A 25,893-nucleotide genomic window follows, 5' to 3' on the forward strand; every position below is an offset into this window, starting at 1 on the left:
AGGCGGAGATCACTTTGTGAATATTTTTAATTAATTTAAAACGAACAAGTTTAGCTGTTTAAGCTGTTATTATTATAATATTATTATTCAATGTTATTTTAAATAGGTTTAAGAAATATAGTTTTTATCTCCGGTATAAGCTATGGGTACAATAATAATTATATTCCTGTTCTACCTCTTGTTTGTTACCAACACGATATAATAATGACAAAGCTATGAACATATTATTGAACATAATATTACCTATAAAATGTGCTACCATTATTGGCGGTAGTGATTGTCCAATCCGGTGGCTAGGTGTAAATAATTCAACTACACTGCGGGTCAGCTGGTAGAGTCTGTATATTCATCTATCATGCTTTGTCCGCGCGTGAAATATTACTGGTTTCGGTGAGAGTGACACCTCCGTGCACCAACAACGGACCACAGTGGGGTCCTCTCATATTCACAGTTCCGACAACAAAAGAGGTGATGGATACATCATTGAGAGATTTTTTGAAAATATGGAGCCAGAGTAGGTTAATCATTTCCACGCCAAAAAAAAAAACTCTATAGAGACACAACGACTCTATTTATTTACAAATTGTGGTTAGCCCTAAGATATGGGCTAAACCTAGTTTGAGGACCACTATATAGGCAATTACTACTTGAGCTATGCGCAAATTCGGCTGTCCAATTTCAAAACACAGTAACAGCCAAGAGACAAAATGTTCAGGAGAGCCAAAAAACGTTTTTGTCCCTTCATTTCAATGCCCTGGTAAAACTATGATACATATCTAAACGAATGTAAGCTTAAAAGAAGCGGCAGAACCTAGGCTTTACATACAATACTATTTCATTTAAATATGACTAATATTGTTGCTGTAATGCACAAAAGAAAACACTAACTAGGTTTTAAATGGTTTTCTCATCCTAAAACCGCCCTCACTGACCATTTTATAACCTAGTAAGAGCCATTATTGTGTAATTGGCCATGCTACCAATTTATTATATGTATTTTTTATAATTTATTTTGAAAATATAGACCATTTTAGGAAACTAATTTCGTTATTTTTGATTTTTATTCATTACAACTATTTTTAATATAATTTTAAAATTTGGCCGGCTGAATGGATGTATGACGTCACAGAACGTACTAAAATATTGGTGCCTTTGCCTGCGCCACAAAAAAAGCAAGTGTCACTTAACGTCAGTGAGGTAGAATGTCATTGTCATCTGTCATCTAACTCTTAACCTACAAATAATACTCTGTGAAGCAATAATACTTACTGAAGAAATACTATCTCTGTTCTTGTTGTCATCGTAGTATCCAATGGTTATTATTTATTCGTAGTAGAGATTCAAAACAAGGTAGAAAATAAATAAATTAAATCAATAAAGAGAAATAAACACACGGGCACCTACTCTGTGCACACGGGTGACACGGGCTGTGAGGTTCACAGAGTACATGAGGTTTGCGTTTATTGACGTTTGACGTTTACTTTTGTTTTGTAGGCAAATGCATTCTGTGCAAATATCCTAATCAGTATGTATATTATACTCTATGATCCTAATGTGACGTCATAGAAAGGACAAATGAAGGTTATTAGTTTTTATTGAATAATTAAAAAAATAGAGACTTAATTTAAAATCTGACGACCAGAAATTGTACTGGAAGCATATTCCTCGAAACGGTTTTAAGCATTTCATTCTTGTTCAAAAAGTTAGCATGGCCAATTTAAGGCAAGTAAAGTATATTGAAATTGCAATCATAACGTTATAATTTATATGTTTTTTATTTTTTTATATGTTTTGGATCCTTCACATAATATAAATCAAATTTTGCAGCACTTTTACACGACCGCACTAAGTAATAGCTGAAATACCGGCATATTTTTAAGTTTTATCTAAATGAACCAAATCGCCATATTAAGAAGGCATGTCTGACACGAACATTATTTATGGCTGCCTTAAATTAGACAATATTTCCTAAATTTTGAGCTAAAATTAGTTTACAATGTTTGAGTTTTTTTTGGTTTATGCAAAATAGGGCTAGTAGAAAGGTTCTGACGAGAAAGGTCTCTATGGCTTTTATAAAGAAGACAAAATTTCCTTATGTTCTACTTTTAATTCACCTCTCTAGGTCTCATTGGTTAAAAGATACAGGTTCTGAAATATCTGATATTTTTTCGAAAAAAGTGTTTTTAATAATGTATGCCATTTGTGACTTACTAAAATTAACGGGCAAAAATTGACCTTTGCTGACCATTTCAAAACCTAGTAAGCGCCATTGACAATTTTAAAACCTAGTAAGTCATTTTCACTTACTGTGTTTTAAAATGGTTGGTGGCTCTTACTGTGTTTTAAAATGGTTTTCGTGGCATTTTTGATTTCGCAGGGTGGAGTTACTAGGTTTTTAGAAATTTTATTTTCGTTTCTAACCCGTTTTTTGATATTCTGACAATGCAGGAATGTGCGGAATCGCCTAAAATAATGTATAAATCAAAGACCCGTTTTTTTTAAAGTTGGCGCTTACTGTGTTTTGAAATTGGACAGCCGAATTGTCGTTTATAATAGTGTACAGAAACTGTTTTGTTTTAATCCAATAAAGTTTAATTATTATTTGCCGCTAGGCATTTAGTTTTTATCTCGCACTTTTTAATGGTAAGTAGTAGATTCGACCAGCTAGAGGTCGTCCTACTCTTTGTTTACCACAAGTTATGCAAGAAATAAAATACAAGAAAATATTTAATTAAAACAAATAATAGAAATAATAATAGATTATCAAGAAATGTTTACATTGAATTTACTTTGATAGTCGTTGTTTCATTTTTCCAGAACAAGTGTTCTAAGTGGTTAATCAAAATACAAGTCAAAATAGAAACATTTTCATTTCTATTAAATTATAATATTATTAAGATAAAAGCGAACAATTGCTCCGGCAAAACTTCGTTCTTAAATATAAAATTGTTAATATTTAACATTTGATGATATTTTGTAGGAATACACAATTTAAGTACAGGGTCGAGAGCGGAGGTTGCTCAGTCGGGTAAGCGCCCGCTTCTCACGCTAGAGATGCGGGTTCTAATCCCGGCGCTGACATGTACCAATGAGTTCTTTTAACTTGAGTACAATGTATACCATCGCTCTTACGGTGAAGGAAAACATCGTGAGGAAACCTGCATATCTAGATTTAGCACATCTAGATATGTGAACCCACCTACCCGCAGTGGACCAGCGTGGTGGGAAATGGTCCAAGCTTAGGAAGGCAGTTTAGACCTTGGGGACATGCACAAAGGTTCCACTCGAGAGAGCCAGGTGCAGGTACCTATACCCCCACAGAGAATAGAATAGAAGTACAGGGAGGTTACAAGAGAAATTATATGACTATATAATTGTTCGCGACAATCGATAAATAGCGTAGATCAGTCGCGAAGGTTCTGGAACATTCCATCACTTTCCAGTAGTTTCGATAATGTTCTAGAAAGATTACTATGGATGCAATAGTCTACAAGAGTCTGGAAGCTTCTAGAACAATAGTTAGGGAATGTTCCACAACGTCCGCGAACTTTCTAGATGCTAAGTTAGGTACTTATAGTTAGTAGATAATTATCAATTGTTTATATCTACTTAGTAATAATAATAATAATAAATAGTGTGACCTCGGGTATCTCTGGAACTTTCGGGAAGATCGCTCGCCGGCCTATATAAAGCGAGGTATCCGGCGCACATTAAGTTCAGTTCAATAGTAACAGTCGAACAGTTCAGTTTAATAGTGTAACGAAGTCGTTACAACAACGTCCAACACACCTACCCGCATCTCCGAGCCAACAACAAGAACACCGCGGGGTGGGGCACCGCACAGACCATTCCGGGTGACCAGAGGGGAAGCGGGACGGCACGGCCGCCGCACCTATAAAGCACCGCAAGACCGCCGCTCCGGCACCATTCGTCAACTCCAGCTCCGGCGTCTGATCAGCTCCCATCCCGTGCTTCCTTCCCACTCACCCTTATTGTATTTATGTATCTATAGCCTGCGTCGCGACGATCTAGTCTCGATAGGCGCAGCTTGGTTACCCCCTCGTTGTGACTGAGGCTTCGAGCGCGGCGCGGCTGCCATTATTAGCCCGAGATCCTGTACCCTTTATCCTTTCCTACTATTTGCTATAAATCCGCGTTTGCCCCTTCAGGGCCCTGTTTAAATAGTTAGATACTTAATAGATATCCTTATTTGTGCATTTGTGTGGTGAATATATAGTTACAAGCTGTAAGTACTAGACATATAAGTTATTATTGTAAATAAAGCGGAGCCAGTCCCGCCTAATTGTTGTATATTGTAATCCGTGTTATTCATTTCCATCCCGTACACCTACCGAGGTTATTTCCCTCCAGGGGCCTCAGGAATAAGGATAGAATAGCTAGGACCGCTTCACGGTCATATTATAATCCCCCAGGGTGACCGGAGACTCCTTCAGAGGCCCGGCACCGACTTGAGCTAGCCTAGGACCGCTTCCCGGTATACACCATTCGAGAGACATTCAGTACCAGCCCTAAGCACTAGGAAACCAGTAGTCATTAGGGTAAGTACATATTTAATATAGCATCCAACCCCTACTCTCGGGGGAGGCCAGAGAGGTCGATTCACCCAGGGGTCGCTCCCCGGTGGTCCAGACCCGCTCCAGCTGAACTGCTACATTACATTGGCGCCCAACTTAAAAATCCACTTATTTTCGTCAAGATCTAATATTATTTAGCCCCCCGCAATAACACGTAAATCAATAGAAATAACCAACCGACCGACTTACCGTTCAATTTAACTACCTACCCGCAATCATTCTAAAAATAGACCGACAACCGACCGACCGACCCCGTTTAACAAAAATTACAATTCCAAAGTAAAGAGCAAATAATTTTTTGTTGGTCATTTTTATAAAAAGAATATTAACCGATCGTAAACTGGCCCCGTTTTATAATAGAGAAATATACTTGTATAAAATCAAATGCCAACTTCTTGGATTTATAACCTTAGTAAAGAGGAATTAATAAGGGAGAGCAAGGAAAGGAAGCTACCGACCGTAAACTTAACCGTAGACAAACTAAGAAAACAGCTAGCCGACCACACCAGAGAAGAAGAGGAGGAGACCTTCGAGATGACATCCGAAGACCAGACCAAAACCACGAGCCAGCCGAACCTATCGTCCATCGTGAGGGAATGGAATATATCGTTCGACACCGCATGCGACCCGGTTGAGTTCATCGAGCGTTTGGATGAACTGACGTCATCAGGTGACGTTCCGCAGGACCGATTACTCCAGGTACTACCGAAGGTGCTGAGAGGAAAACCGTTATTATGGTATAGAAATAATTCCGACACCTGGGACAAGTGGGAAGACTTCCTAAAAGACTTCAAACTATTCTACTACCCGGCGGGATACGAGAAGAACCTGCTCGAGATGATCATCGCACGCAAACAACACCACCGTGAATCTTTCGTCGATTACCTGACCGACATACAAACCCTGATGAGAAGGTATGGGAAAATGACCAAAACAGAAAAAGAAGAAAGAATATACGAGAACATGAACGCGAGTTACAAGTACTACATCAAGAAGCAAGACTTCACCAGCCTCGGGGAATTAATTAGACAGGCAGCCGAGTACGAGCAGATCACAGAAGAATCCTCATCTCAACAGTGGAACCACCAACCAGACCGACACCGTCAGACACCGAAAATCTATCCAGAAAGATCACCAGAACCGCGTAAAATACATGAAAAATACGACAAGACCACATGCTGCTGGAACTGCGGCAAAACAGGCCACTCACACAAGGAATGCCGGGGCAAGCAAGTACTGTTCTGTAGCCAATGCGGAGTCCTCGGGAGACTAACGCGCAACTGCTGCAGAAGAGAAACCAAGTTCGGAGACACGAACATAACCGCCGAAGAAAACCGACCAGAATACCGAATCTTCGAAGACGTGAAAATAGGGGGAATCACGTACCGAGCACTAGTTGATACAGGCTCCACCAGATCTTACATCAGTAAAAACATCTATGAAGATAACTCGAGAAACGCTGATAAAGAAGAAGCCACAGGGATGCGAGTAACCCTCGCAGACGGCAGAGTCATGGACGTGAAGCTCAGAATAGAACCAGAGATTGAGATCCGGCAGAGAAAAATAACACACGAACTCTTCGTGCTACCACCTTACTCACCGCCAAACCTAATCATCATAGGTATAGATCTCCTTAGAAAAGCAGGAGCCACAATAATATGGGAAAACAACACCAAAAATACACCGAAAGAAGTCCAGGAAACTAACCAACAGGAACCGCAAGTCGTCGCACAAGAATCAACACCACCGAAAAATAATAAAATCAACGGCCCAAGTAAGTCGAAATCCCGCAAACACAAGAAAATACCTAGTCAACAACATCCACCAAGGTATCCCGACACAGCTTCAATCCAGGAACGAAAAGAATGGTTCGAGAGGAAAATGTTCGAAACCCAAAATTCACCTGAAAATGACCCAACATTTACGATTAAAAACGGCTCACTCCAAAAACGAATTGTAATTCCAAGATACGGGGTCAAGATAGACGCACAATCCCAATGGAAAATATGCGTTCCGACAATGAAAAGAAGGTCGATTATCGAACAACACCATAATGGACAAGCAAAGACAAAATACCTAAGCACGACAAAAATCTTAAAAAGTATTGCCGAAACATATTACTGGCCCGGGATGTACAAAGACGTTCTTCATCATATGAAAAAGTACAAAGAACGACTAAAATCATCATCATCAAACTCGCCGCAACCAAATTCCACCGAACCGAAGCAATAAGTTACCTACCGACGACGTCATCACCCATCGCCAGATGTGCCTAGCCGCAGTACTCATGCGATGCCGAACGAACCGATTATTCCAAACCTACCCTCAGTCATCAATAATGAAGATCGAAGATAAATAGCCGTAAAAAGTTAAAACATTTATATATTTATGACCTAGTCATTCCGTACCGTACCGTATAAATCTTATTAACTGTGTATAATTAGTAATTTAATTAATTATAGATGTACAACCGAAAATACACAATCTGTATTAAAAATATAGAAATAGGTAAAAATGTAAACGCAAATGCACACATTTAATACCGTCCGTCCGTAGTATAATATAATATAATATAAGTAAATAATAGACACACAGATATGTTAAACGTATAACAACCACCTTTTTACATCCAAGTCACAGGTAAAAATTTTGCTCAGACTTTGTAACATTTTTGAACGCAGCCCAATACGTTACTCTGTGAACGTACATAGGTTAGAATTTTGGTTGTTAATTCATTGTCAAGTGTCAAACCGAGTAAATTTCAGCAGCGCAAGGGCACATGCGCCGTATAAATTTTAACTTTTAATTGATTTGCAATGTAAAAAAACTTAGTAAATTGCATCCGTAAATAACCGAAACTATATTATATAAGAAGGAAAATGTATACCGAGTACACAATAAGTTGTACATAGCCTACAATGTAAGTAAAACCAACCACGCATTTTATCCTTGCTCATGCTCATAAAAACAAAATATTCACAATCTTTTGTATAGAAAAGAATACCGAATACACCGTTTCCGTCCGAATTTACCTGCACTAAGCAAAGATGAAATGCTCATGTACTATTTAACTTATAATCTTGTTTTTTTTTGCTAAAGTAAATAATAATGCATACTGCATACCGAAGTAATGTAACTTGTAATAATAGCATAAAGATATAATACCGAATGCACAAATAATCCCGTAAAAATAACCGTTTAACCGCATAATCCCCTTTGACAATATGTATACAGATCTTGTGAATTTTTATCAGGTAAAAATTCTACCGTTGAGGGGGGAGAATGTAACGAAGTCGTTACAACAACGTCCAACACACCTACCCGCATCTCCGAGCCAACAACAAGAACACCGCGGGGTGGGGCACCGCACAGACCACTCCGGGTGACCAGAGGGGAAGCGGGACGGCACGGCCGCCGCACCTATAAAGCACCGCAAGACCGCCGCTCCGGCACCATTCGTCAACTCCAGCTCCGGCGTCTGATCAGCTCCCATCCCGTGCTTCCTTCCCACTCACCCTTATTGTATTTATGTATCTATAGCCTGCGTCGCGACGATCTAGTCTCGATAGGCGCAGCTTGGTTACCCCCTCGTTGTGACTGAGGCTTCGAGCGCGGCGCGGCTGCCATTATTAGCCCGAGATCCTGTACCCTTTATCCTTTCCTACTATTTGCTATAAATCCGCGTTTGCCCCTTCAGGGCCCTGTTTAAATAGTTAGATACTTAATAGATATCCTTATTTGTGCATTTGTGTGGTGAATATATAGTTACAAGCTGTAAGTACTAGACATATAAGTTATTATTGTAAATAAAGCGGAGCCAGTCCCGCCTAATTGTTGTATATTGTAATCCGTGTTATTCATTTCCATCCCGTACACCTACCGAGGTTATTTCCCTCCAGGGGCCTCAGGAATAAGGATAGAATAGCTAGGACCGCTTCACGGTCATATTATAATCCCCCAGGGTGACCGGAGACTCCTTCAGAGGCCCGGCACCGACTTGAGCTAGCCTAGGACCGCTTCCCGGTATACACCATTCGAGAGACATTCAGTACCAGCCCTAAGCACTAGGAAACCAGTAGTCATTAGGGTAAGTACATATTTAATATAGCATCCAACCCCTACTCTCGGGGGAGGCCAGAGAGGTCGATTCACCCAGGGGTCGCTCCCCGGTGGTCCAGACCCGCTCCAGCTGAACTGCTACATTACAATAGTAAGACTCGAAGAGTAAACATCAAGAAAGCTCGAATAGTGAACATCTCCAGAGATCCTCGAAGTGAATAGTGATAGTAATACTGGTGTTTTCTTTTAAGATAGTACCATCCGGAATTGGTAATAGTTGTGAGTCGTGTCGAAGGGGCTCACAATAATATACTGGGTGAAATTTTGTAATGCCACTTGAAGGGAAAGTACTTTTAGTAATGTAAATATCAAAATTTACTCGAAGAAAAAAAACATACATACATTCATAAATGCACTCACGACTGTGATCCCCGAAGGGGTAGTCAGAGGTTGCTCACAAGCGAGCCACCCACTTTTCGCAGCACATTTGTACACATTTATGGTCCTTCGAGCCGGATAGTTATAGTCGAACCGGCATTCGTTCGTGAAGTGACCTTACATTTATGGTCATTCGTGAAACCGGATTGGAAGAAAAGAAGATGCCTGTAACGAGGTCTCAGAAGTCGTACGCAGTGAACAGGACTACGGACGAGAAATCTGCCGTCTCCACGACGAGGTCTGCAAATGCAACGGAGTACGCATCGGTATTGGGTGCAACCACAGGAGGTACACCAGGTCCACAACCGTCGTCAGAGCCGACGACGGAGACGCTGTCCCCTCCATTGTTGCCACCCTCCTCTATAGTCGTTGCCGGTGTCACCACTTCCGCTGCCCCCGCCGCCGCAGTCAGCGCTGCAATAGATAGTGTCGAGTCAACATCGACAAATCAGGGAAGATCACGTCTTCCATGTTCATCGCACTCCACTGCTTCTCGTGCACGGCGAAGAGAATTGGCCCAGGCTCGCTTGGAACTTCTCGAGCGACGAAAAGAGGCGGCCATAGCTAAAGCTGAGGCAGCTATGTTTGATGTCGAATTGGCTGCAGCCAAGGTCGCCGCGCTAGAGGAGGACTCTGAAGAGGAGCAAATAGAAGGAAGTGTCTACGAGTCTAGATCGTCGAAGAACGGAACTTCAAATCCACCAAGTTTATCGCGCCACATTGATTCTCGAACATGGCGCAGAGAATTACAAGCCCGCTTGGAACTTCTTGAGCGACAAAAAGAGATGGCTAAAGCTGACGCTCTGGTGGCAATAGCTGCAGCTAAAGCTAAAGCTGAGGAAGAAGAATTAAAAGCTAAATTGGCTGAAGCCAAGGTCGCCGCACTAGAAGAAGAGTTTAAACAAGCACGGGTTCGGAGAAGTACACTCGCACGAGCATCGCAAAACGTCGCCATGTGCCAAGTCCTGCCTGAACCTGCGGGAAATGTCGTCGTCAGCCAACCTGTGGTGGAAGCCTTGCCCTGCCTTCTCCCGCCTGAACCTGCGAAAGAAGTCGCAGTTTGCCAGGTGCATGTCCCGCCTGAACCTGCGGAAGACATAATCGCCGGTGAAAACCGGCGGGAGCCACAGCGGAACAAACCGCTGCACATGCAGTGTCACATGGACAAGTGAGCCAGTCAGTGTTGAAAGTAAGGGGCTTACACTGCCGCCCCTAGCTGAAGTCATCGGAGCACACACACCATCCATAGACACGGGCAAAGATCGTAGTCTGAAGAATCGTGAGATGAGTGTGAGGGCCATGGAAAGGGTGAATCTCTCCCAAGAATTCGATAGTCCGACAGATAGTGAGATAGATCGGCATGCGCTGCCGTTTCTGGCGGACAAACCTAAGGGTTTACCGGCGGGAGAGACCGAACTGCTGTGGAAAGTAGTCTCCAACAGCAAGTGTGACTCGGCAGTTAGAAGACTGGATCTCATAGACAAGAGATTAACGGACAAGTATTGGGCACGATGGATGAAAAAGTATATGCCAGATTCCCAGCATCGACTAGATGGAATCCTGAGTTCTGCTGCACTCTACCTTGGGGATGATCGAGGAGCTGCCCACCGACGAAGATGTCGCGACCGCGGATAGTTCAGCTACAAGAGCTGCGGCGGGAGTAATGTTCGCGACAATCGATAAATAGCGTAGATCAGTCGCGAAGGTTCTGGAACATTCCATCACTTTCCAGTAGTTTCGATAATGTTCTAGAAAGATTACTATGGATGCAATAGTCTACAAGAGTCTGGAAGCTTCTAGAACAATAGTTAGGGAATGTTCCACAACGTCCGCAAACTTTCTAGATGCTAAGTTAGGTACTTATAGTTAGTAGATAAGTATCAATTGTTTATATCTACTTAGTAATAATAATAATAAATAGTGTGACCTCGGGTATCTCTGGAACTTTCGGGAAGATCGCTCGCCGGCCTATATAAAGCGAGGTGTCCGGCGCACATTAAGTTCAGTTCAATAGTAACAGTCGAACAGTTCAGTTTAATAGTAAGACTCGAAGAGTAAACATCAAGAAAGCTCGAACAGTGAACAACTCCAGAGATCCTCGAAGTGAATAGTGATAGTAATATTGGTGTTTTCTTTAAGTTCGTACCATCCGGCAGTCGTAATAGTTGTGAGTCGTGTCGAAGGGGCTCACAATAATATACTGGGTGAAATTTTGTAATGCCACTTGAAGGGAAAGTAGTTTTAGTAATGTAAATATCAAAATTTACTCGAAAAAAAACATACATACATTCATAAATGCACTCACGACTGTGATCCCCGAAGGGGTAGTCAGAGGTTGCTCACAAGCGAGCCACCCACTTTTCGCAGCACATTTGTACACAAGAAAGCTTGCGAACCATATCGCCGTTTTGAAATAAGTACAATGCACTTATGATACACATCTAGAATCTAGATGTGCAGGTTTCCTCACGATGTTTTCCATCACCGTACCAAAAAAACATTAAGTAATATTTTCTATAGTCTCAGTCTACATACAGAACAAAAGCAATCTAGCTAATAACTTTACCCCCGCGTCTGTCCGGATCAACCGTCGTCCCGCGCTGGCAGGTGCTAGTTGTATCCCACCAAGACCCATGTTTTGTTACATATTGAACATTGTCACGAGGCTGTAATTTATCATCAATCATGGGTAGGTACCTTTCATTTTCTCTGTTTATTTATAACACTGTATTTTTTATGACCGAGGCCTTTTGAACTGGAGCAAGGATAGGTGAAAGTCCCAGGGGGATGCCTTTGCTTAGAAGTGGGGCAACTGAGAAATATAAGATTTTTGCATATATTAATAGGTAGGTATTAATACTAGGTAATAACATAATATCGCAGTATTACGTGCCTCCGCCTAGGTGTGATGTCGACTTGCAAAAGATGGCTGGTAAAAATACGTAGGATGCAGATGCGTGCTTTGAGGCAGGCCCACGTCCAGCAGTTGACTGCTATAGAAAAAGAAGAAGATAATATTAAATTATACATGATAAGTATAATTAGGGTCGGGTTCAGATCACGAGACATACACAGATTTTGTATAAAACTCGAGTTACACTTACAACTTGTGTATCAAAGGGCGGGCATTTTCTGCGACGCAGATTTCTTAGAAACAAACAACATTTTAAGTCACAGTTAAAATGCCGGGTCCCTTGAAAGAAGTAATTAAAATAAATAACGACTTGAGTACTTGACAGACGACATAATATAAATTTAATTCTAATTACATTACAGAGCCATTTTCAAGTACGCACTGTTATACAATTATTTTCCAAAGGTAAATTTTAAACCATGTTACATTATTTGAATTTGTGTCTTAATATTGTTCGGTTGTTGTATGACATACTCTATCTAAGGTAGAGTCTAAAATTGGGTCATCATAATTAAGGCTTTATGGAGAAGGAAAACGTAACTTCAAGAAAGGAGAATGGCCATTTCTCTATGGCGCCATGACCCAGAGCGGCCATTGATGAAACATACACTGATGTGTAGTCCGTGACTACAGCATATACTGGTATTAATTTTATTATTATGAGACATGGGAGAACGAAGATATAGGTGCTGAAAGATCAAGTCTTTCTACTGTATACTAGATGTTACCCTCGAGCTAAAAATTGATTTTAAAAGTGTTTCCGTGGGAATTCCTGGCTAAAAAGTATTTAATGTTGCTTCGGGATAACGGGAACTTGAATAGAATGAAATAATTTTTGAAATTGGTCTCTTTATAAAAATAGGTTTCTGAGTGTGAAATGTGCAAAAATAATTATGATATTATTTGCATAAATAAAATCATGTAATACATTTTGTGATGCGCTATGAATTGGGAATCCCATGATTTAGATTATAAAACTTATTTGTGCGTGTACCATTCAGCAAAATCTTATTTAACGAAAAAAAAATATTTAATTAATTTACTTTTGAACCCTAATATCTCAAGAACCCCATGTTTTAGATTTTTTTAAATATTTTTCGCTGATAATAGACATTTTTATCAATAACTTAAAATAGGTATGGTGAGTGGCTGCTAACTTATGCAAAGCGGGTCAGGTTTCGCCATTCTTCTTTGCACATAATGATATAATTTAAATTTTACACTAATTTCGCAGAGAGGGTGAGACTCTCGACCTGTTGAGTACAATGAAGGTGAGTACAGTGGACGCGGAAAATGATATCTGATAAATCGATGATATCACACACACTAGAAAACAGGATTCGCTTTATAGGTATTAGATACTTTTAGACAGAGCCTTAAAAGAGAAAAAGTAAAAAAAAAGTTTTATAAAACACACTTAAAGTTTAGATCTAGGAACGAAATAGACTACCGTAAAATTGTAGCTTCGTTTTTAAGTAAGAGTTATAAAGTTGTTTCTATGAAAACGAAAATAAAAATACACACGAATAAATTGCATCAGCCGAGGCCGCTTAAAAGTTTCATATTCATTTTTTCAATTTCATTTTAACAGTCCATTGGCCCACACATAATTTGTTTTGGTGCGGCAAAAAACTGTGGCTTGTTTACAGTTTAGATGAAAAAACATATAAATTGTTTTGAAATGCTTTTCGTTTTGAGATGCGAGCGCGATACTCGGCCTGTGCCCGGGAGGGTCAGTCTAGCTTACAAAAAACTTAGTTTCAGAGTGCTGCTGTGCCAACCACGACTCTGACTCTTGTTATGGAATTCCAGGTTTTTTAAAATATTATGAAATAGCTGATCCCGCGAGCTTAAATTTGCTTCGCCTTAAAAAGTTTTCCCGTGGGAATTCCGGGATAAAAAGTAGCCTTTATTTTTTCTCAGGGTCTAGACCATATATATACCTACCAAATTTCATTCAAATCCGTTCAGTAGTTTTCGCGTGAAAGACAGACAGACACAGTTACTTCGCATTTATATTAGTTATGATTGAGGTGCCTGTTCAAAATAAAGTAAAAATTGTATCACTATCACTACTCTCGTTGGGTTTTTGCCAGTCTGGAGTAACCCTGGATCCCGCGGGCCCGCTCCGCTAAGTTGCTGCAAATACAATTTATCGAAGCTATTTATTTATTGCCGCACAGATTTAACGGATGAGTGCCACTTTATTTATTAGACGCCAGAAGAGTTAGTGGTGTGGTGAGCGGAATTTATTACTTAACCTGGATTAAACGGTTTTGGTTAAAGTTTGAATTTGAATAAATTTACACTCTGACCATATTCTATTATTATAGAGGTAGGTAATTTGTTAAAGGTACCTCAAAGTAAATAACTTTGAAAGCCTCTTATTCTTACTAACACCGCTATTGTTCTTAGGTAAAAGTATTAAAACGCGGACTCTAGATTATCAGAATAAACTAAAAAAAAACTTGATTGCTAGACATAAGAAACACTTTTTGATTTTAACAAAGTTGCAGAAACCGCAGGCACTAACTTTGCAACCACACAAACAAAGCGAAGCCAAATATGCAGCGAGCCGCGAACGTCTCGACTAGACGTATACAAATGAAGCAACTTATTATTGTGGCATTTGATTGTGGCCTCTAGAGAGGAGCTCCACAATTATGGTTCCTCCACACTATCATACATCAACGTCGCACTGCCTTTATTGCAGACAAATATTACCCCTTTGACTGGGAATACACTTTTTTGTAGGAGTATTTTTGTCTGGGAGTGAACTTTTTTACTACCTACCGTGATTTCAATTTACTTTTGCAAAATAATAAAAATACATTGTATAAAGTGAGTGTAAAAGGTATAATATTATCAAAACCATTTCACAGAAGACATCATGAAATATGATAATGAATACATAATTATTGTGCAAAAACACAATGTGAAGGCAACCTGTGTATTCTATAAAAATCATACACATGGCTGTTTCTGTCCCGGCTGTAGCAATCACATGAGCACAGAACTTTTCACCGCATAAATAAATTCAACACAAATGTTTGTCTAATATTCCGCCGCAAATCAACATTTTCGATTGCAAAAGCGTCTCTTCTCTCGTTTAAAATGCTGAAACACGGACAGTGTTGACTCCTATCACCAGAATGTGATTTTTCTGAGCCTTTCAACAAGTTTACGTAGAGCGGTGATTGACTGGTGGTAGATTCTTCAGCCTTTGTGGCAGTTGCTGTAGATTGGTGGAGTTTCTGTGTGAACCAGTTGCTTGGTCGCCAAAAGTTAGCGTTCCTCGGTGTGTCATCGTCGGCTGGTGCGTACTCCATCGGGCCGATTGTCGGCCGTCGTCTGTTCAGAGGTTTAGATTCCGCGTTGTGTGGGGAGATCGAACGCCATTGTCTCTGTGTTGTCACGTTCTGGTTCATACTAGAGTCGTAGAATTTTCTGTACATCATTGATTGCAGTGGAAACCTGCGAATGATCGCTTCCCTGTCCTGGTCTACTTCGTTTTCTTTAAGGCCTGTTTTCGTGTAGGTGTCGGGACCTCTCATGATGATCTTCATGTACTGTCCCACATGCCGGGACACCACCGGGACAGTCACTTTCAAGAATAATATCATACAAAGCAGCTGTATTATAAGAAAAAAGTGCAAAAGCATTTTTATAAAAATAAATTGATATCAAAATAATAAAACAACAAATAAAATAGATCAAAAATATTTCTGACACTGTCAAGAAGAGAAGGTAAACTTGCCATGGACAATAGTTTTCTTCTTTAAAAAAAATAATGATTTCATTAGAAAAAGGTTCTTCATTAAGGTGTGACGGACGTACTGTCACTCTGGTCTGGCGGTCGAATGGCGTAGTGGTTAGTGGCCCTGACTGCTATGCCGAAGGTCCCGGGTTCGATTCCCGGCTGGGGCAGATATTTGTTTAAAGACAGATATTTGTACTCGGGTCTTGGGTGTTGATATTTATATTTAATATCTATCTATCTACATATGTATTTGTGTAGATATATCAGCTGTCCGATACCCATAACACAGGCTCTGCCTAGCTTGGGGTCGGATGGCCGTGTGTGAGATGTCCCCACATATTATTATTATTATTATTACTCTCCCAAGAACTACGCCCAACTACGCCACTCTGGGCTTCAGCCTCTCATGCAGTCACTACCAGCTAGCTGTCTATGTCTAGGTCAAGCGGGCTGGAGGGTGTCCCACGCTTTGCCTCTTCCTGGTCTCCAGTCAGAAACTCATCAACCGCAGCGATAACGTGACTCGTTCAAAAATACTACAATTTAATAAAGATACTGTTAGATGTTCCCGCCAGCTTCGCTTCGCCTTAAAACTTTTTACCGTGGGAATTCCGCGATAAAAAGTAGCCTATATAAATGTTAATCCAGAGTAACAGCTGACTTCATACCAAATTTCATTGCAATCCATTTGCAATCGGTTCAACCGCACACACACATACTCACAAACTTTCGCATTCACAATATTAGTAGGATTTATAAAGGTACACCCGATTCCTCTTTGTTCTATGTTGATGAGTGTCAGAACTAGGAGCATCATGTCGAAGTTAGTAGGTATCCTAGTTCAATAAATTAATAAAGATTTATTGCACTTGTGTACGCAATTGTTTATTGTTCAACACTATAGGATGTTTGACTAATAAATCGTTCTAGCAAACAAGAGGTACACAGTGTGATTTATGGTCCTTAAAGTTGGCATAACGAACTAAATATTAGAATGTATTGAGTTATTTTATCTGATTTTATCAAGATTTACTATGGATTCATTTATAACCATTCAATTAGGAAGTTCTTTAAAAGTTCATAAACCACATTTTATGGACTTTTAAGAGTTAAAGTACATTGAGGACCTTTGTATGACGGACGTCTGTACCTAGGTACACACTGAGACTAGATTTTGTGAACCCCATCAGGATAAGTCAATTGTGACAATTCATGAAAACAATCTTTTGAAGACAAGGGGAAACTAGCGGGATGAAGTTATGTATGTGGTTAGGCACCCACCTACAAAGTTGGGGATGTTATCTGGAAGACGTAAACCGCTTTATATTGAACACAATGTATATTGAAAAACTTTTCCGTTTGTTCCCGAAACATAATTAATGAACAACATTGTGTTTATTGCTTTTTTCAAGCAAACAAGGGGTTTAGGTTGTTGTATTGTGTTGTGCCCTAAATGTATTGAAGGCCCTTTTACTTTTACTAACTCTTTTTGTTGTAATGCAATAGACAGTAGGACATCGTCGAACAGTAGCTTCGCTACAGTGCTTTCGACGAAACAAACTATCGGAGAACAGCATCAGCGCGCCAGCTTCTTCTGTAAGGTCGTGGATTTGCTCCCACGTTACGCTAACCCCTTCTGCTCTCGAAAACTAATTTACGTTTTTCAATGGTCAGATAAGTGATATCTTTGGACGGTCGAATGGCGTAGTGGTTAGTGGCCCTGACTGCTATGCCGAAGGTCCCGGGTTCGATTCCCGGCTGGGGCCGATGTTTGTTTAAAGACAAATATTTGTACTCGGGTCTTGGGTGTTGATATTTATATTTTTAGTATCTATCTATCTATCTATGTATTTGTGTAGATATATCAGCTGTCCGACACCCATAACACAGGTTCTGCCTAGCTTGGGGTCGGATGGCCGTGTGTGAGATGTCCCCACATATTTATTTATTATTTATATCTGAAGAATAAAATTCTTAATTTCACTGTCTAATACAAACCTTCAGATGCGACAGCAACAATTTTATTCCACAGATAACACTTATCTGACTATTGAAAAATCAGCCCTAATAGAGGTAAATAACTAATAAGAAATTGAATCCCTTACCATAAACAGTCCTCCCAGTACGATGTCTCCCGGCACGACTGCGGCGTGCTTCACTGGCCACGCCGTCTCGTTCACCGCTGTCTTCTTCTTCGTCACCACGCGCGGCTCCCTCCTCACCACCGGAGTCACCACTGTACTATTTGTCACCACTTGCGGTGTTTTTGTCACCGGAGTGGTGACTGTACTTTTCGGCTTGCGAACTTTGCCTTTTTGCTTCGCTCTTCTAGGTTTAGCTGAAGCTGTCGTGTTATTAGCTGCACTTTGGTTTGGTGTTGTTGTTAGTGAAGTGTTGGTGGGTTTTTTGTTTTGTGTTTTCGGTTTCTCTGTTGCTGTATCGGTGATTTTGCTTTTTGGAGATTTACTGTTGGTATTGCTATTGGAATCTAGATTATCTGAAGTAGTTGCTTTGATTGCTTTCAGTTTTATTTTCTTTGCTATATTTTTTGCGGTGGGAAGTAATTTTGTTTGAGATTCAGTTCTAGGTGCAACATTAACAGTGGTTGTCATCGCAGCAGTAGTCGTAGGAATCTCCTCATGTATTGTATTAATCTGTGTTATATCTGGTACCGTGCTGGTTGCTTCTGGGATGTGAAATATTCGATCTGCTCTGAGCGACGAAAGACTGGGTTGCATTTCAATTTCCTTTGCCTTTTCTTTGACTTTGAATTTCTTTTTCTTAAACATATTTGAGATATCAAATGTTGAGATTAAAGAGTGCGGCTCTCTTTTGTATCTGAAGAGATTCCTTTTGTTATATTCTACATTATTATATTTTAAATAATCTATATTGCTATTATGCATAAGCCTACTTACATTATTTTGAATGACATTATTGATACTTAACATAATTTCTGCGTCTGTAAAGTTTCCACCATACACCCATCTCACGTCGTCATATAACATAAACTGTTTGTTTCTAAAACTTAACTTTTTATCGTCAGCCGTCTCATTATTAAACAAAACACTTATTGTACACGATAAGTTGAACAACAGCAACGCAAACTTGAGAAAGAACGCCATAGTTATAAACTTTTAAAGTTTCACTTATTAACTTCACAACCTACCACTTTATTTGACATTCATACCAACACTTACAGTGTGCACTGGCTGATCAAGGCCTACAAACACTTTGTTAGTACTCAAAACATCACAAAGCGAGTCTGAAATCCCCATGAAAGTTCCGTAAAGTATGTTGTCTCGCGAGTTCGCGCGATTTCGCATTCCGTCGCGGCGTGCGGCGGCGTGCGGCGGCGGCGGCGCGGGGCCCGGCACTGCCGCGCCGAGGGAGACACTCAATGGATCTCGAACTCAATGGACTGATAGAAACGGTAAGTTATGACGCGACTTACACTTGACTAAACACCTCGCTGATCGCCCGATGGGTCTCGATACCGCTTCGAAGAATCACGGCCTCGTCTAATCGAAAGGAAATTGTCGGGAAGTCACGGTCGCCTATTTAACGATACCAGGAATGAAATCTTTACACGTAGCTTCGATCAAGAAGCATTTTTTTCGCAAGCATAAATATTTAAATAGGTAGGTGTAGATTTGTTTATTTATGTTATAACTAGCGCAATGATAATGCCTGTATAGTATACCTGGTCTAAAAAATATGGTGTACTTTATAAATTCATGTAGGTAGGTAATTATCAAAATATTTTTTTACAAAAAGTAGTGGTCTTGTTTGTATGAATTGGAGGACTATTAGGTACTTATTTCTGCATTATTTTTATATAATTAAAATTGAACAACGGAGATATCCGATGAAGCCAGCGCTTTGTTTTGTCTTTAATGTACTTTAATTACGACGTTATTTGAGGCTGTAATTAAACGACGTGTCAGTCTCGAGTTGTTAGCACCAACGAATGCCTTACCTCTGTATACGCATACATAAATAGGTAAACAAAGAAGACACACGCAGAGGTAAAGATTACAATCATAATGAAGTGACCCTAAAACAGTGGTTCCGGCACTGCTAAAATGATGTTTGCATTTTAACCATAACATCCATAACATAACACAGACTGTATTGTAATAATATTATTGATTCCCATCCAATAATGATTTTAACATTTGTGTTCTTAACAAGTGTGTGTATGTGTGTACACCAATCTAGAAAGCTAAGTCAGAATGGCCAGGTCAGGCAGGCTCGTCGTAGGAAGCAGATTAATGAATAATACATGGGGACCAAACATACGGAACCAGAGACCAACAATGCAATATTCCACGTTTATTAGTCTACACATTCTCGAATATATTAAGCATGACATTATACATATTTTATAAAACTTCCTTTTAAATCACTATAATAATATTCATAAAACATAAACGACATCAAAATTCGTTGCGTAATTATTAGATACTAGCTATTCCCACGAGCTTCGCTTCGCCTTAAAAAGTTTTCCCGAGGGTATTCCGGGATAAAAAGAAGCCTATGTTCTTTCTCAGGGTCTAGACTAAATTTCATTCAAATCCGTTCTGTAGTTTTGGCGTGAAAGAGTAACAGACAGACACAGTTACTTTCGCATTTATAATATACTAGCTGTTCCCGCGCGCTTCGCTTCGCCTTAAAAAGTTTTCCCGTGAGAATTCCGGGATAAAATTAGCCTATGTTCTTTCCCAGGGTCTAGACCGTATGTATACCAAATTTCATTCAAATCCGTTCAGTAGTTTTGGCGTGAAAGAGTTAAGAGTAACAGACAGACAGACACAGTTACTTTTGCATTTATAATATTAGTTAGGATTAGTTAGGATTCAAACATAAATACAAAATCGGGAATCTACTTTGCTTTGAATACTATATGAGTGATAGTGATGTATCTGAAAATATACTTTGGACAGATAATAATTCTTTTACGATGATGATAAACTTGAGAAGAATAAGGATATAAAAATGTCAGCTTGCAATAAAGTGAAGTAGCAATTAGGGTAACGTAACGTACCTTGGGACGCTTGTACCTCGAGACATTGATTTTATTTTTAAAACCGGCTGAATAAACACATTAAAATTCTACCCTAGGCATAGTATTTTACTCGCTTGGCAAAACTAGTGAGTCTCGTGATCATACCGGCATCGAGTGTGTGGTGAAGACAATATGAAGTTGTTTGGAGTCAAAAGTAGCTTTTGTATAGTTTTTTGAGTTGTTTTATCTCATTGAGGCATGCTCAAAATAGAGACATGGATGTCACGTATATATTATCAGTTATTTAATTTTATGACACGGCAATTATTTGAAAGATCCCTAACATAAAAATAAAGATATTGAATTTTTTGTTAAATATTGCTTTTTTTGTACCTTGGGACACGATAATGTTTGTACCTTGGGACACTGTATCCTATGGTTTTGTACTATGGAGACTGTTAACTTCTAAATAACGCCATAAATCTCTGTTCTTATTAGTGGCAGAGTAAAACTGGAAAGAAGAGAGTTGCAGTAAGTCTGGATCGTTTGAAAAAAGCAGTAAATAAAGTAAAAGAAGGAGAAAATATTCCTATAAAGTGAATGTTCCAATTTGTAACATAAGATTCATACATAATCGCAAACTATAATTTTGTTAAAAACTAATGATAATTTGATGTCAATGTAGGTATAAAATAACGATGATTACAAGACTTTTTGTACCAAAAATATAATGGATCAATTTGTCCCAAAGTACAATTAAAAGTGTCCCAAGGTACAAACGTGTAACGTACCTTGGGTCAAAACCAGCATTTTTACTATTATCTTAATTTAAAAAAATCTGGCCACACCAAAGTTCCAGCACAAATACTAGTGATAATAGATTATATGTCCTACCGAATAAAGTAAATTTCACATTAATATCTTAGTTGTGCGCTGCGATATCTTCATTCAAAGTTGGGGTAGTCGAAAGTGTCCCTAGGTACGTTACGTTACCCTACCTGGTGTAAAGTTTGATAGCATTTTGTCTTTATCACAAGGAGATTACTACTAGAACTGCCTTTGTATGTTAAGAAGAAGTCTCTTAGCTTAGGAAACTTTTAGTAAGGTGACTGTTTAGGATGTCTTGGTGAAACCCGGCATAAATGTAATAAAAAGCTATCATGTGTATTTACAATATACTTTTAGTTTTTAGTTAGTACTTACATAATTTGTTTTTGTTATCAGTGTATGTAAAAATCATGCAACAAAAAGTTTTGGCCAAAAAAATACTCTATCAGAATAAAAATATAGCAAGACATAATTTTAATAAAAATGTAAAAAAAATATTTACTAGCGCAAAGTTTCTCGCAGGCGTGAAAAGGTTTTTTCAAGAGAAAAAAATGCACATTTTTATCCTTCTAATGAAAGAGGTTCAGTGATTCCTGTAACACGCGCAGGTACAAACATTAATCTGCTGATGTTTTACCGACATTTATATTTTTTAATATTAGAACTTCATGTTGTGCTGCTGTTGCATCTATTTTCAAAGTTTTGTCAATTATGTAGCGACGTAGATATTTTTTTGGAAGTTTTCTATCTAGATTCGATTACCAAATTGAGAATCGAAAAGGCACATGTAGGCATACGTTTATTGGCTTCGTATATAGGCGAAATCCCGCCAAATTGCCAAAACGTGACGCGGCGCGGCCCCGGCGGTGATTTGACTGACGGCGCCATCTATCGGTCACGTACGAAAATAGAGATAATTTGAGTTTCTCACTACACTGTAATTAGTATTCTTACGGAATTCTGACAGTTATCAATTTTAGACAAATCAGAGATCACAAACCTTTTTGGGCTGGGCACTTTTTCAATACGAGTCTGGACATCTGAGACTATAATAATTTTTTTTTAGTCCCTGTATCCATTTTATTAAGTGCGGCGCTCCAAATTAAAAGGGGATTTACCAACGGTGAGAAATAATTACCGTACCTAAATATATCACAAACAGTGAAAAATACAATTAAAGATAATCTCAATTATCTTATATAATTATCGCTGTCGTAGAAAATATATCTAAAAACAACTAGTAATTATTTTTGAAACGGTAGCCGTAGTACGCCGATGTCAGGCCGATGTTGCGTTCGTATTTGAATAGAGGTGAAAAATTTGCAATAGTCGGAATTTCGTTCCTGTAGAAAAACGCGTGAACCTTTCGTCGAATTGTCGTAAAAGTAAAGTCATCAAAATGTATGAAAGATAGTTGCGGACCACTCTTTTTCGGTTTCTGAAACTCTTTTGTGTCTTTATATTCTTTGATAATTTTATAGACACTTGACAGACTCACGCCAATCATCTCGGAAGTCTTTTTAGCACATTCCTTTGCACTCCAATCAGTTGTTTCCGGCCAATTTTCTATATTATATTTGTAAATATTTAGAATGATGGTCTTTTCGTTTGGCGAAAAAGAACCACGAGGACGCTTTTTTCTGGGAGAGAGAAAGTCTGACTCTTGTGCTCTGTCAGTTGGGGCTGTTTCCCGGGAAGGGCCAGGTTGTGGCTCCATAACGTTTATAAAAATCAACAAACGATCACAACGCGAAAAGTCAACAAGGAAAAACCTAACAGAAACTTAAAAATATAACAAGATGTAGACAAGAAATAGAAGCAAATTACACTGAGACTGAGAACATATGAGCGCATTCGAGCATTCAAAGAAGTCGAATGAAAATCTTTCTTGAAAACTCACTAACCGATTTTGATGAAACCTACACTTGGTTCCTACGGTCGGAGGATCCTCCCTTTGCCATGGGGAAGCGCCTCCAGCATCTCCATACTGCCTTCCTAAGCTTGGACCATTTCCCACCACGCTGGTCCACTGCGGTGTTGGTGGGTTCACACATCTAGATGTTTTCCTTCTCCGTAAGAGCGATGGTATACATTGTACTTAAATTCAAAGAACTCATTGTTACCTACATGTCAGCGCCGAGATTCGAACCCGCATCTCTTGCTTGAGAAGCGGGCGCTTACCCGACTGAGCCAGTTGGACTCGCGCACTGAGTGTTCCGTACAAGTCTACTTAATTACCTGAGGTAGTTTTCCTTTTAATTTCATCATAATTATGTACATCTATACGAAATATCAGCTTGATATCTTTACCCGTTTCCGAGAAAAAAGGTGGTGACAACAAAGTGTGATCCTATAAGGGTTCTTTTTTTTCCTTTTGAGGTACGGAACCCTCAAAAAGAATAGTGACAATCGGATCAATCGTTTCGGAGGTATGCGTGGACAAACATACATACCAACAAGCATATAAACATACATAGGTACATAAACATTTATAAAATTTTGAATATTTGTTTATTAGCCCTAATATATTGTCATATGTCAATATGGTGCAGTTCCAATAATCTTACATACATACCGAACATATATGTACTTACCGAATAGACAATCTTTTTTTGAAATTGATTAAAAAGGTTTATTATCCCTGAATTTAGTAGGAAGTGATGCCATGCTAAAGAATAAAATAAAGCAATTAAAATTATTTCGATACATTGGTCGTGAGTCGTGATCCTACTTCATATTATAAATGCGAAAGTTTGTAAGTGTATGTGTGTATGTATGTATGTATGTACGTGTGTATGTTTGTTATTTCTTCACGTCAAAACGGCTGAACCGATTTTAATGAAATTTGGAATGGAGTTAGCTGACACCCTGGATTAACTCATATGTTACTTTTTATCGCGGAATTCCCACGGGAAAACTTATTAAGGCGAAGCGAAGCTCGCGGGAACAGCTATTATATTGAAATATTTATTATTTTTGTATTAGTTTACTTGAGCAAGTAAATATTTAGATTTATCTTTTTGTATAAAAATATTAAGAAAAATTATTGCCCAGAAATGGATCGCAATTTTTCCTTTTTTCGGTAAAGAATTTTTTTAGTAGGATCACTTATAAAATGTCAGAATTCTTTTCAATTAAAAATTAGAGAGTAGATTCCCTTTTGGGTATCATTAATTGTCAAGAATTCACCATCATTAGATGGTGAATTACATTATACATTCTAGATCCCTAACGATCGTAGGCAGAATAGCTTTGGTTTTCCAGCTTCAGAACAGCGTGTTGAGAAATGGTCCAAGCTTAGGAAGGCAGTTTAGAACTCATGCACAATGATTGCATTCGGGAAAGCCATGCGCTAACACCTCGCAGTGTATAATAGAAGCTAAAGAAGAAATCAGAAGTACATGAAGCCACTTTGTTAGTGTCCGTATCTGCGATGCAACAGAGCAACTCCGTTGTCATTGTAAAGTAGTTGTAGTTCTTAAATTGGACGGCAAACGTGATAGCGGTCTCATCCGGCATCAGGGGTCACTCTATATGACGAAAAACGGAGTTTCGGAGGGCGCGACTCCATTTCGTTATACAGCGTGTTGCAAAAAGTGTGTACTAAGCCGATAGAAACTTTGTTGGTCACGTGACTTTTTTACTATGGAGAACGAATATTTTTTTTCGCGAATTTCCAAAACTCGTAGAATAAAAGTTGTTCAGAAAGACCCCCTGAGTCACCCCCTTTCAGCCTTTTTGCAACATGCTGTATTAAGCGATTGCGTGACAATTCTCGTTGTTTCGTTCGTTCGCCGTAGAGAGTGGCCCCCAGAGGGCTAATCTACTGCGTGCCGGCGCGCCCGGGCGCCTGCTTACTGCAGCGCCTTGAGGCAAGCCGCTCTAGCCTTATATTTACACACATTATCTTAGATTCACAATACTTATACGAATAAGATGGAGTGTCAGCGCCAAAGAAACGTCTTGTTAATATCTCCCCACTTTTACCACTGAGCTCTTATTTTTAATCAGTTTGGTAAGAAGATTTGTGACCTTATTCATTGGTACAATGGTCATTGGGATTAATGATGGGTATGGTTCATCCCATGTCATCCGTTTCTTTAAAGTTTTTTTGTAAAAGTTTGAATATTATTATTTTATTATAATTCTATATTCAGATTCAGAACTAAGATTCATTTTGTTAGTAGACACCTTAAAAAACAGTGGGTTAGTAAGAACTTAAAATTTAATAATACCAGTTGCAACGTTATATGCCCGAAAGCATAAATAAGTACCTACCTGAGTTATTGTG

The 25,893-nt window shown here is 39.1% G+C and overlaps 1 protein-coding gene and 1 long non-coding RNA gene across 2 annotated transcripts in view; one reads left to right on the forward strand and one right to left on the reverse strand.

Moving 5' to 3' along the window:
- Positions 1 to 19,305, reverse strand: part of LOC105383155 (metabotropic glutamate receptor 2) — a 156,762-nt gene extending 137,457 nt beyond the window's left edge. The window contains exon 1 of the mRNA XM_048622486.1: positions 17,872 to 19,305. Within this exon, the coding sequence (XP_048478443.1) occupies positions 17,872 to 18,891 (1,020 nt within the window). The 5' untranslated portion in view covers positions 18,892 to 19,305. The remainder of the gene's footprint in view (positions 1 to 17,871) is intronic.
- Positions 7,264 to 8,442, forward strand: LOC125488858. The gene is made up of 2 exons (XR_007266542.1): positions 7,264 to 7,515; positions 7,850 to 8,442. It is a non-coding gene; the product is annotated as an uncharacterized LOC125488858 (long non-coding RNA).
- Positions 19,306 to 25,893: the final 6,588 nt, after the last annotated feature.

This window comes from Plutella xylostella, chromosome 8, assembly GCF_932276165.1.
Source record: "Plutella xylostella chromosome 8, ilPluXylo3.1, whole genome shotgun sequence".
Classification (NCBI taxonomy): domain Eukaryota; kingdom Metazoa; phylum Arthropoda; class Insecta; order Lepidoptera; family Plutellidae; genus Plutella; species Plutella xylostella.